The sequence below is a fragment of the Castanea sativa genome, chromosome 9, assembly GCF_040712315.1.
Source record: "Castanea sativa cultivar Marrone di Chiusa Pesio chromosome 9, ASM4071231v1".
Lineage (NCBI taxonomy): Eukaryota > Viridiplantae > Streptophyta > Magnoliopsida > Fagales > Fagaceae > Castanea > Castanea sativa.
The window spans coordinates 1,083,071-1,097,244 of NC_134021.1; the positions used below are offsets into that span (position 1 = coordinate 1,083,071).

Below are 14,174 nucleotides of genomic sequence, written 5' to 3' on the forward strand. Positions count from 1 at the left end.
TCATCGCCTCAGGCAACTGGCACGACGGCCCTCACTGCCCGGTCGAGTAGGGAGATCCAGGTGTGACTCCTTAGGATCTAACTTCCTGCCCCATAGCTCCATCTAAACATGTTTAAATGTCCACTTACGCTTACTAAGTATTTTAACTTTAGTTTATTACATTTCCTACAAATCTGACCATATTTATCTGTTTTGGTGTCTTTCTTTGCAGATAAACAATTCGTCCGCCCGCGCCTGAGCCATTGCAACGTTGCAGATCTGAACCGAGTGCTACGCTCAAAGGTGTTCGTGAGTGAAGATTTGCAACTGAGAGCGGCTCATTTGATATTAGGGTACGACCCTATATCCTGGGACTTCCAGGAGATTGAGAACGCCATCGTTGCGGGTGACCGGAGGCGAAGAAGGATTCACGTAGCCAGACCACACTTCTTAGCCGACCACGATATTCCTGACGACCCCCACATTGTATTGTACACACAGCCCATTGCGGCAATTCCCCTCGCCACGCACTCTTAGGCAACAGTTGTCCCAGAGGAGCAAGTGTCTTCGTCGAACACATTGGACGAGGAGATAAACAACTTTCAACTTGAGGACGTCCAAAGGCCTCGTGGAAGCCCATTTGTCGTCCTCTCCGACGAAGAAGAGGAAGCCGCCGAGACCTCTAGGACAGCCGGTCTAGTGATAGCACGTCCAGACGACAGCTCTATTGAAGAGGACATGGACGTGCTTAAGGACCTTCTAACATGAGAGGGGAGAAAGTTGCCAAAAAGGGGACGAGGGGATCCCAAGCTCCCCCTGCCTTGCCACCACCCCCTCCTCCAGTTGACCCCAAGCCTCCTGCTGACGATCCAAAGAAGAAAAGGAAGGTGGAGGCCGAGGGGGCTGATGGCGAGAAGCAAAAGAAGCTGAAACAGCAGCCACCGCTAGCTTAGCAGCAGAAGCTGGACAAGGGCAAAGGGCGCGCCCATTCAGTTGAAAGCGGCAAGATTAGAGACATGGCCGAGGTGCGCCGAGCACCAGCTATGTGGTCTCCCGAACTGAGACTGGATGGAGCGCCAATTCCCCTCCAGTCCAACATCCGGTTATTCCAACAAGGCCATGCCCTCCACTTGGTAGAGGCGTTGGAGCATCCTCTTCTGCTGCCCAAGGACATGGAAGCCTTGGAGAAGATGAGCCAGCCGCAGCTGTTCCTTTCATTGAAAAGGGATTTAGCTCTGGTAAGTTCCACCTCACACTTATACTCTAGGTTCATTTGTAAACACTTTACCACATTTAACCCCCTGACATTTTTTTTGCAGGCCATCCAAGAAGTTTTTGCGGCCGAGAAGTTCGTGGAGGATTCTCGGAAGCGAGCTGGAATGGAGCAAGAGCTACGGCAAGAGACGAAGGTCCTACGCCGAGGCCCTAGCGAGAAAATGGGAAGATCACATCGCGGCTGGCCGATCTAAAGAGAGAAAGATGGTGCGAGGCCGGCTTAAGGACGATGGAGGAACCAAGTGGAGGGGCAACGTAAGCTTCTTCGCCAAAAGGACGACGAGATCTCCCCGAGCCCGACGGGCACACTCGATTTGGAGAAGGAGCTTACGCGGATGAAGGAGGAGGCTCGCACCACGAGCGCTCATTGGAGGAGGCCGCTAAGTAGGCCAACTATCGGGGAGGAGTAACTACAACGCAGGAGCAGTTGACGAAGCCTTCGCGGCCTTGTGCGGAGTATTGTCAACGGGTACGGGGAGAGGCCTTGAACGCAGCAGGGGTTCCTCAAGCTTCCGAGCTGAGGAAGCCCGAGAACGTTTGGCTTCCCCTAGACATACAGGAGATAGAAGACCCTCATGTTGTTGCCTCTGCTGCCCTTCCTCCCGTGGTGCTAGAACTCATTCCTGATCCTACAGAACCTGAAGGTTCCCATAAAGAGAAGGACGGGTATGAAGCTGCCAAGCAGGAGCCAAGCCAGAACGTGGAGCCCATCCTTCCTCCAACAGACAAAGGGAAACGAGTCTTGTCTGCCTTTGAGTTGGAGCTAAAGAGCACAGAGGCTGGCAGCAGCTCCCTCCAAGACCCCCCTCCCAAAGCTTAGGGCCTAGCATATGATTTTTTCTGTACTTTGCAGTTTTCTTCAAGTAATGATGTATTCTACTTATAATTAATGAAGAACAATGTTTATTCAACCTTTATTCAAGTTGTATTTATTTTACTTTATTCTTTTTGTGCTTTGTCATGAAAGTTCTCACTAACACATAGTTAAAGGAAGAACAGAATAAATAAGTTTAACTCCACGCAGTTAAACAATTATAACTTTTAAACACCCATATGCACACTTGCTTTGCAAAGTATATCATTCAAGAATCTGGCAAAAACTAACTTAGCTTAGATGTATGCAGTGCCTTACTTAGAAAGCCCACATGATAGTTAAACTTTGTAATCTGAGATATCAATTTTAGTAGAGTGTAAGGTTCGAAGATCATACCTTACAGAATCTTTGTTTCGATATTTACAGCTGCTTACCTTAAGATCCAATTTAACAGATGGTAAAGCATTTGACTTCCACAAAATATGTGATAAGAATAAGAACAATGTCTAAATAATAAGATATCAAGGTTCTGTTTAACAAATGATAAGATATCAATTTCCACAAGGTTTGTGGTCCGAGGACCATACTTAACCAAGTTTCTGTTTGACACTTAAGAATAGTAACTTCAAATGTTAATTTCCCCAAAGTAGGAGGTCCGAGGACCAGGCATAACTAAGGTTCTGTTTAACAAATGATAAGATATCAATTTCCACAAGGTTTGTGGTCCGAGGATCATACTTAACCAAGTTTCTGTTTGACACTTAAGAATAGTAACTTCAAATGTTAATTTCCCCAAAGTAGGAGGTCCGAGGACCCGGCATAACTAAGGTTCTGTTTAACAAATGATAAGATATCAATTTCCACAAGGTTTGTGGTCCGAGGACCATACTTAACCAAGTTTCTGTTTAACACTTAAGAATAGTAACTTCAAACCCCCGAGGTATTTATAACTTTGAACTGTTAACTAACAAAAGCACATTTTATTAATAATAATACCTTCGAAGGTTATTTACATTCCATGGGCGTGGTATAATTCTTTCATCTAGGTCAGCTAGCCGATACGACCCTATGTCTGCTACTGAAACAATGCGATAGGGGCCTTCCCAGTTTGGTCCTAGCTTACCCCAAGCTGGGTTCTTAGAAGCACCCACAACTTTTCTTAGTACAAGATCCCCAGGTGCGAGTGGCCTTAACTTCACGTGAGCATCATATCCCCGTTTAAGCTTCTGTTGATAATAAGTCATTTGGACCATAGCTGCCTCGCGTCGTTCCTCAACTAAATCCAAGCCTTTCTCCAGGAGGCCATCGTTATTCTCCGGGCTAAAAGAACTCGTCTTTAGGGTGGGAAAACCAGATTCCAGAGGTATCACCGCCTCAGCTCCATAAGTCATGGAGAATGGCGTTTCCCCCGTGGACCTGCGCGGTGTAGTCCGATACGTCCACAGAACATGTGAGAGTTCTTCTACCCATCTACCTTTCGCATCGTCCAACCTTTTCTTGAGCCCACTGACTATGACCTTGTTAACGGCCTTGGCTTGCCCATTTCCCTAAGGATAAGCTGGGATGGAGTATCTATTTATGATGCCCATATCACCACAATATTTCCTAAAAGCCTTGCTGTCGAATTGAACGCCATTGTCCGAGATAAGTGTGTGTGGTATACCGAATCTAGTGACGATGTTTTTCCAGACAAACTTCTTGGAATCAACGTCTTTGATATTTGCTAAGGGCTCGGCCTCAACCCATTTAGTGAAGTAGTCTGTCCCCACGAGAAGCCATCTTTTGTTTTCACTGCTGACCCTCGAAAATGGCCCCAGCCTATGTCCAATCCCCATTGTGCGAAAGGCCAAGAATTTGGAGAGAGGGTTGAGAACCCACTTTAGGTTGATGAATATTAGGGGCGAACCTCGGCATTGATCACATTTTCGAGCATAGTCTGAGCCTCTCTGCACATATTGGGCCACCAATAACCCGAGTCGAGCTCATGGGATAAGGATCTTCCCGGTGTGGCTCCCACAAATCCCTTCATGCGGTTCTTCCGGAAGTGCTTCCGTTGATTCGGGGTGCACACGCCAACAAGTATGGTCTGAGAAGGATCGCTTATACAATTTCTGGTCCTCGGACAACCGAAGCAACGTGGCGCCTTTCGACGTATCTTATACGCTTCGGACTTGTCTTTAGGAAGGATGTCGTTCTTAAGAAAAGATATGGCCGGGTCAATCCAACTAGGTCAGGCCTTATCGGATGGATGCGAGCTGCGTTGACGGCGATAAGAGTTGGCTCTAGCAAATCCTCCACGAGGATAATCTGGCAAACCACCGAGCCGAAGACGTTGCTAACGTGGCCAAAGAATGCACATGGGTGTTTCCAGCTCCTAGAGATGTGAGACAAGACAAAGGAATCAAATTTAGCATGCGACTTTTGACACAGGGCCAAGTATTCTTGCATTCTTGGGTCCACAGCCTCCATGGTCCCCATGACACGGCCGACCACTAGCGGGAGTCGAGAATGCATGGACTTCCTTTCCACCCATCCTATGTACCATGTTCGTACCCCAGGCCCTTCGTACTCGGCCTCGTTATTAGTAGCCGAGAACGACGGCCTCGAATTTTTGAAGACAATTCCACTCGGGGGATATCGGGACAAGTCCGATGCCGGACCCTCTCGATTCGTGCCCCGTCCCGCATTACACTTTCCAAGTCGAGGTCTTCTTTGTGATCACACCAACTGATTTTTCATCCATGTGTGCTTCTTTCAGGAGTTTCTTCTAGCAATGGTTCGGTAAACTCGCACAAGTCGGCAAGGACACGGCCGCTTCAGGAGGTGCGAGGCCTGTATTAAACGTCAAAGGCTCCCAAAATGGTTCCCCACTTTGCCATCCTGCCAGAGTAATCGGCGCTGCGTAACACCGCCTTCAGAGACAATTGGGTAAGAACCACCATAGTGTGGGACTGGAAATAATGAGGAAGCTTCCGCGTGGCATGAACTATGGCCAGAAGTGCTTTCTCCAAGAGTAGATAGCGCACCTCAGCCTCATTCAAAGACTTACAAACGTAGTATACAGGTCTTTGCACCCCGCTTTCATCCCTTATGAGGACCAGGCTGACCGCGTGGACGGCCACTGCCAGATAAGCAAACAAGACCTCGTCCGCCTCGGGTCGAGACAAAATGGGTGGCCGAGAAAGATATTGTTTAAGTTGTTGGAAGGTTAACACGCAGTCCTCGGTCCATTGAAACCCCTTCCATTTATTCAACAATTGGAAGAAAGGACGGCACCGGTCAGCTGACCGAGAGATAAATCTGCTAAGTGCAGCAATTATTCCGGTCAATTTCTGGATTTCTTTTGGATTCCGAGGCGGCTGCAAATCCTGAATAGCCTTGACCTGCGCTGGGTTTACCTCTATGCCTCTATGAGTAATCATATATCCCAAGAACTTTCCAGATCCCACACCAAAAGAGCACTTTGAGGCGTTAAGGCGCAACCTGTACTTTCTTAGCACTTGGAAGGTGTCGGCCAAATCTTTAACGTGTGAAGGTGTTGTTTTACTCTTCACTACCATATCATCCACATATACCTCAATGGTCTTCCCAGTTCTTTGTTCGAACATTCGTCATCATTCTTTGATAGGTAGCCCCGGCATTCTTCAATCCAAACGGCATGACCTTATAGTGGTAGTTTCTGTTGGAGTAATGAAAGCGTCTTCTCTTGATCCTCCAATGCCAGTAGGATCTGATGGTAGTCTGGAAGGCGTCCAAAAAACTCATACAAGGATGTCCAACGGTGGCGTCCTGGTGATCAATACGCGGCATTAGGAACGAATCCTTGGGCGAGCCTTGTTCAAATGCGTGAAGTCCACACACACTCTCCACGTTCCATTCTTCTTTTTGACCACAACCGTATGCGCCAACCATTCGGGGTAGAAAACTTCTTTAATAGCCCCGACCCTGCGGGTTTGAGCACCTCCTCCTTGACGGCCTCGAAATGTTCCTTGGAAGAACGCCGAGGTGGCTGCCTTCTCGAACAATGGCGGGGTTGACATTTAAATGATGACAAATGAAGCTCGGATCTACGCACGGAGCCTCATGGGGTCCCACGCAAAAACATCAATATTGCCCTTGAAATTCCAACAACTCCATCTTCTCTGATGTGTCATATGTATGCCTACTTGGAAGAACCTCTCTGGGTCATCCAGTAACAAAAACTTCTCTAACTCTTCACAAAGAGCCTTATATCTCCACATCAGCTCCAGGTGCATCGGGGCGTTAATTGCTATGAGTCTTTGATGGAAAGCCGATGACTCGGCTTCTGTCGATGAAGCAACGAAGCCGATATGCATTGTCGGCCACCGATTGGCTACGAGAGGATCTCTTCAACATATTCCACAGAGGGGAACTTAATCTTAACATGCAAGGTAGAAGACGGCTCCCAGAGCGTGCAGCCATGGCACAGCGAGCATGGTGGATATGGGGAGTACGCGTCAACCACGATGAAATCCACCTCGGCCGTTTCTAAGCCGGATTGAACGGGCGAACGAATGTCCCTTCGGCCTGTGGCCTTTCCTTCAAAGCTTATGAGTGGCGAGTCATAAGGAGTAAGATCTTCCGGCTTCAACATTAGCCCCTTAAATAAATCGGGGTACATGATATCTACACCTTTGCCCTAATCAATCATACCCTCTTCACATCATAATTCCCTATCCACGAGAGTGACCACGAGAGCATTGTCATGGGGTTGAATGGTACCAACCTTATCCTCCTCGAAAATCCCAAGACGGGTAAATTCACCTTCAACCTCTTCGGCTGCTGACTGCCTCTTGGCCGAGAATGGGAAACCGCCATCACCACAGTGGGACTGGCCCGATCTTGCCGGGTGCGGCGAAGATAACGTTAATTGTTCCCGATGCCGTGAGATGGATTATTCTTCTAATTGTTTGAGCGGATTATTGCCACACCCGTTAGGTTGACACAGGTGCTGCTTCAGTTTTCCTTCATTGACAAGCTGCTCCAAGTGGTTCCAAAGGGTCTGAAAATTCTCGGTAGTGTGGCCCACGTCCTGATGGTACTGACAAAAGAGGTTCTGATTCCTCTTTGCGGGGTCTCCTACCATCTTACTAGGCCACCTGAAGAAGGGCTCCTTACGAACTTTCTCCAGTAATTGGTGTACTGGTTCTCGGAACACAGTGTTTACGGTCTGAGGTGCTACCGAGCCGGATTGACCAACGTAATCCCTCCTCGGCTTGTTGTTGCGGTATCTATCTGACCTGAAATCCCTTCTCTCTTGCGGGATAACCTTCTCCTTACCTTTTCCTTGCTGCTGGTCTTCCTCTACCCTTTTGTATTCATCAATACGATCCATGAGGCGACGTACGCTGCGGACGGGCTTTTTGGTCAAGGACTTCCTCAAGTCGTGATCAGTAGGAAGGCCTACCTTAAAGGTATTGAGCGCCACCTCATCAAAATCACCATCTATCTCGTTAAACATCTCCTAGTACCGGTCGGAGTATGCTTTCAACGTCTCCCCTTCCCTCATGGTCATGGATAACAGCGAGTCCAATGGCGAGGCACTCTCTTACACGTAATAAACCGCGAAGCGAATGCTCAGTAAGGCACACCCAGAACGAACCTACGGACCCTAGATTTAAGGCCGTTGAACCACCTCGTAACAACGGGTCCCAAGCTAGAGGGGGAAAACTTTACACATCGGGGTCTCGTTGTGAGAGTGCACGCCATCCTCTGGTTAAAGTGACTTACGTGCTCCACTTGGGATCAGTCGGCCATTGTAGATGGTAAAGGTGGTGGGTGAACCTCTGAGGAGCCTCCCCTTCTCAATCCTCTGACGAGAATGGAGATTTGGAGAGTTGGTGCAACGCCCGGAGCTCATAGCTTCGTTCCCCGAGCCCCTGGAAGGAAGTTTCTTGTGTCTGTAGTGGCGGGTTGTCCTCCTCACAAGAGGACATTGCGGCAGGGGGTGAAGCATGACCTCGGCTGTAACTACCGCCTGGACCTCCCTCCGAAGAAGGATTAGATGAGGACGGTGAAGGCTTACGTGCGGCGCGGCGCGGTTTTCTTTTCAAAAGATTAATCTCCTTTTGCATGGCTTTAGCACCATCCTCGTGGGTGGTGCTACCCCGCCATGAGTATGGCTAGCTAGGGTATTACGTATGGACGCTTCCCTCTCGATCCATTCGACGCTCGAGACGCTAGAAAAGATCCTCCGGTTGTGATCCTTGAGATTCTACATGGTGTGAACCTACGCCTACCATAGTATCCCGATTTCTTCCGGACTAGATTCCCCGCGAGACGGCGCCAATTGTAAGTGCACGGTGCACACGGACCCAAAAGACTATTATGGGCTCGGGCCGTGAGCCTTAAACAATGAAATTTGTAGAGTGTGGGCTTGAAATCTAGATTAGAAGTACTTGAGAACTTGATAACGAGTATGGTGTGCAAACACTTGTAAATAATGAATGATAATTGCGGATGGACACTCCTCGGACGTGAGCGGGGACTACTTCTGTATTATTTCTCTTTCTTTCTTAAAGATTACAATTCTTCCTCCTTTTTTTTGGGATACTGACTGATCCCCCCTTAAATACTTCTTTTCCTGATGCTTTATCCACGTGTTGCTCAAACCCCCTCCCCTCTAGATATTTCTTCTCTTAGTGCTTTTGAATAGTAACCGGAAGTTTCAGTTCTACTGTTCAGGGGTCACTTCCCCATTAATGCGGCCAGGGAGGTAGGTGCAGAGTCTTTAATGTGGAGGTGGCAGTCTTTGCTTATGATATTTTTCTAACACCGGTGTATCTAGAAGGTTCAGGGTTTCCCCCTCTTAACCAACAGTCTTTCCGGAATTCTGCCTTGCCCTTCGTAGTGAATCTCCAAGTTATCTTGGGTCTGTCCGAGGAGAAACTCACCCTTGGATGTGTCCTCGGACCCTCGGCGTATGGGCCGATTTGCAGTACTAACAAATTCTTAGCTCAAGAACAGATCGGCCCTCCTTGCTAGAGCCCAAAGGCCCAAATGCCCGCTTAGGTCCTTTTACTCCCCACAATATTATATGTTCCATCACATTAAACTTATAAAAATAAAAAATACTTTTAGATAACACATGAACTATTTAACCTACAATTTTACATTATATTATTATAAAATAATTATATTACCTTTTCTCATGCATCAAGTGAGTTCGCGAGTACTTCTTAATAAAATTAGAGTAAGTGCTTGTGGTATTCTCATCTTAATTTATGACTTGCTTCTTCTTTTTTTTTTATTGGCTAGCTAAAATTACACTTTTTCACATTTATCTTTAATCTCAATTAACCTCTCAAACTATCGAAACACACAAATACTGATCTCCCAAGGCTATATTTTTGTTTCAGTGTGCCCTCAACCATTTGATTTAGTGTTAAGTCTAACGAAAAATGTAGGCACTTGAGAATCACGTGGTATCTAAACAATAAAGTGGTATTTTGGTAATTTTTACCATTTGAAATTACTAAAATACCCCTTAGGTCTCTTTTCTTATCACCAATCTAAAAGTAATAAGGCAAAAACACTATTTTAATCTCTATATTTTGATGTCACGGTCAATTTGGTCTCGTTAATTCACTAATGAAAAATACTTACATGGCTAATGGACTGCGCAGTTGACACTTGAACTTATGTGGCAAATAAAATAAAATAAAAATATTTAATAGATATTTTAAAAGCCGGTCAGCACTTAAATTGAAAAATAAAATCAATTTCTCAATTTTAAAGAAAGAAAAAAAAATGTTAGAGCATTCTTAGTTTTTCTTGCATTTTCTTACCCCACACACACACACACACACACAATGACCCCACACACACACACACACACAAAATGACCACAAACTGCATATAACGCCAACCCAAAAGACAAAAGAAGTAAAAAATAGATGGTCTCAGTCAAGGAAGCAAACCCAGCAACACTCTCACTCACACGTTTCACAGATGGATAGAACTTATTACTGAAAACTGAAAACTGAAAACACTGTAGTAAAATAATTTTTAAATATGTAAATAGTACTGCGGGACTCACTTTTAATAAAAAATTGCTAAAAAAATACATGCACAGTACGCGCACTACGCGCTTGTCCCCCACAGCAGCCAAAAAATAAAAAAAGAAGAGCAAAACGTGGACGCAGCAACTTTAAGCTGCATCCAAACGCCCTCTATATATACTAACCTACTGAATCCAAACTAAAAATTACATCATCCCAGATTGCAAAACCGCTCAATAAACTTATTTGATATCTAAGAGAATCCAAAGAGAAAGGAAATAAATTGATAATTGAGTCCAACATCAAAGAAAGGACTTTTTTTTTTCTTTTTTTGTTTTCTCATTAACCAAACAAGCGTCAAGAAATGCCATCCCAAACCTGCAACAAATTTTGCCAACCCCTTCAATGTCTTCCCTCAATTCCAATTTCCAAGATTCTTAAAATAAATAAATAAAATCCAGCTCTCAACAATAAATGAAATAATTTGACATAAATTAAATTTCACAAACATTCTATATGGAAAATATGTTCAGATTAGCATATGTTTCTTGGGAAAAATTCTACATTTTCCATCAAACAAAACAAAACTGAAGCAGGGAAAATAAATTCTAAGCATGTAAAAGAAAATTACCTCCTCTTCAACATTATGTTAGAGGTGACGACGAACTTCATGCCAGCAATATTTTTGACAACGAGATTGTTGAAGAAGCCGATGAGTCAACAATGAGAGTGACAAAGATGGCATTGGGGAAAATTAAAGCAGGAGCAAAGGGTACTCTGGGGTCTCTACAAAGTTCAATGGTTAGAATGGAGGGGTTTGCTTTTGCAGCAAGCAACACTAATGGTACTAGTGAGAATGAGTTTTGGTCGATGACAGTGAGGAAGGTGGAGTTTATGGTTGTGTAGGAGAGGGTTCATTAATGGCAGTTTTGTAAGTTACTAGTTGTCGTTGATTTGCATGCATGTTTTCCTTCAGATTTAACCCCAAATTAGATGGTAGGAGGCACATTGTAACAAAACTCTCAAATTAATTAGGGGGTCAATCGTGCATTTTGATAATTTGGAGAGATAAGTGTAATTAGGATGAAAGATAAGGGTGAAAAAAGAATAATTTTCCTTTTTGTTATTTCTTGTCTTGCTTGAAGTGTTCTTTAATAAGATTATGCTTCTTTAATTTTTATTGATAAAACACTTTCTTAAACCTTATTAAACGAATCTGGTAAGCTGTCATTCGATGTCTCTTAGCCTGAGGTTAATGGGTTTTGTTGGTCTACCTAAACTAGATATTGGAGCAAAAAATTCAAAAGAATTAATTAAAGTTCCACCAAGCTCAGCCAAGTAATCATACTGTCTTAGTAGTTAGTACTGTGATAAAATAAAAATAAAAATAAAAAGCTGAGTCACCAAACAGTGGGGGCTACCAGTTCTAAGGGCTGAATTCCATGTTCAATCCAATTTTGGATCTCTCAAGAAGCAATGCTTTAGCTATACCCAGAAAGGTTTCACACTACAGTGAACAAACAAGATATCAAATTTGCTAATTAAGACATGAACAACAATTTTTTGATTTTAAAAATTGTTGAAAACAAAAAATGATAAGGACATCGAAACACAATGTTTGACATCACTAACCCTATTTGTCTACCTTGGATTCCCTCATCTTTTTCTCCTTCAAACAACAATACTATAACTACAACTTGTCGGTGATGAAGGTATTGAAAAGCAAACAAAATTCATAACAAAACATTCTCTTCCCGGCCCTCAAGAAACTAATCAAGAAAAAGCAATAAGAAACAAAAATAAGAAGATAACGGATCTAGCTAGATATATATAGTAATAGTAGTGTGAAACTCAAACCAAATCAGATGCATCCGACGAACGTTGCTTAACAGAGACAGAAGCACGACAAACGGGACAGTTAGAATGAGAATTGAGCCACAAGTCAATACAAGGAACATGAAAAGAGTGCTTGCACACACTCAGTTGCTTCACCTCTTCACCCTCCGCAAACACCATCAAACACACAGGACACTCACTGCCAACAACATCTTTACTAGCGTGGCTGCCTTCTTTCTCAACCTTAATAACATCTGCAACCCCATCTACGTTGCTATGTCCATCGGTCTCGCTCGAGTTGCTCCGGTATCTTCGACTTCGAAAAGGGTTCGGAGGGCACTTCACGGCGAAGAAGAAGACGTAGACTAAGGCTGGGATGGTGACTACGGCAATAAGAGCGAGAACGAATTCAAGAGGGGATAAGTCCACGCTGCTTGGCGACGCAGGGAAGGGGGGTGGTTCGATGCTTAGAAGAGCTGTGGGTGCGATCTCCATGGTGGAGAGGAGATAGAGAGTGGTTAGACTCTGGTTCTGTTTGTTTTTTTTGTGTTTTTGCTTTTTCCTGTATTTTTTGTTTTGTATATTAAGTAGCTTATGGAGAAGATTACTAGATTAGTGCCTTGTGAACGGTGGGTGTGGGGATTGCTTTGGAATTTTGAGCAGCAATAATTGACACTTGACGGGAAATGAGGTTAGAAGACAAACCCACATCATGATTGCTACACTACAAAAGCATTTTATTTTCTTTCTATAGTTACGAGTGTGTGTGTATGGACCATGGAGTATGGACCAGAAGAGCAGCCCAGAATCAGGATGGACCAGGGCTGTGAAGAATTTATATAACATCCGAGGCTAGCTGGGTTGGGGCTTAAAATTATATGCATGTACAAGGCCCTTCTGCAGAATTTTGTTTGTGGGTCATATCAGCATCTTTGTGAGGTTTTTAGAGATTGGCAAATTTCACGTGACAAAGACAAACCAATGTGTTAAGATTTAAGAGGGTTGTAATCTATTATAATTGAAGTTTTATGATGTGCAAATGTTTGTCAAGATTAAAGATCTTGAAGACCAGTAATTCTAGTTGAGCAAAATCAAGACTCGCTCGAATGAAACCATTAAGTATGAAGAAAATTCGTGCCAAAACTCACTTAAATGAGATTGTGAAAACCTTATTCAGAAGTTTCGAGTGTCTTTAATTAACTTACACCAAAACCTAAACCTACTTATATAAGCCCCATTAAAAGTCTTTCTCCTTTAGCCAAAATAGATAAGTCCTTATTTGTGATTAACTGAATATACAACTTTCTTCAAAACATAAAACTTTTTTTTTTATGAACAAAAAAATGGCTACTGTACGGTATCATTGTCCTGGCCCACTTAAACTCAAATTTTATGATGTGAGACCACTAAAGCTGCTTGTGTCTATCTATATGGGCACAACATTTTAAACTGAAGCATCACGACTCAAATCATATTGGACTCGTAAGAGTGATGGTTCAAGGGACTCTACCATCAAGCTACCACCCTTCGTTGGTTCCTAAACATAAAACTTGTCACATTGCCATTCACCCTTAAGCTTGGACTATTTATTTTTAAACCCACAGATTTAATTTTTTCGATTATGGGCCGCTACTGTTACTGTCTAGAGTTTTGACGTTGCGAACGAGATATTTATTCATAAAGAAGTCTCATGCAAAAGAATTCTCAAGTTTCTGGGCCACCTCGATGGAAAGAATGAGATTGTGTTTAAGTTACATAAGTTTTGTATGTTTTGATTGATTATTATTGTCTCTTCTAGTGAATTTTCTAAGGGGCTGGACCCCCCTAAGTGATTTTTTCCTTTAAAAAGACTCTTCATTAGATTTCCAATTTATCACCACAATTTGTGTATTGATTTTATTTCTTTTAATATTATTATATTTAGATTTGGTGATCTCTTAATAAATATCATTGAACGATTGTTTACGTGGAATCAATAAACAGCTTTGATGAGTTTAGGAAAAACAATTGGTAATCTACCTTAATAGACAATATTAAATCACCAGTAAGCCATCAAAGAAAGATAAGTAACCACTCAAACACATTCAATATATTCAATGGTGTTCATAACCTAAATGTCTTAAAACTCCTATCAAAACAACGACCGTTACATTTAGAAAAATAATCACCTACAATTATGCACAATAGCTATCTAATCACTTATAAAATTATAAATTTGCCTCACTTGCTAAGGTATGAGAAAAATCTTA

At 43.5% G+C, this 14,174-nt stretch overlaps 1 protein-coding gene across 1 annotated transcript; it reads right to left on the reverse strand.

Annotated features, from left to right (window-relative positions):
* Positions 1-11,940: 11,940 nt before the first annotated feature.
* On the reverse strand, positions 11,941-12,420 carry LOC142610446 (RING-H2 finger protein ATL33-like). The gene has a single exon (XM_075782256.1). The coding sequence runs from the start codon at positions 12,418-12,420 to the stop codon at positions 11,941-11,943; it is 480 nt and encodes a 159-aa protein (XP_075638371.1).
* Positions 12,421-14,174: the final 1,754 nt, after the last annotated feature.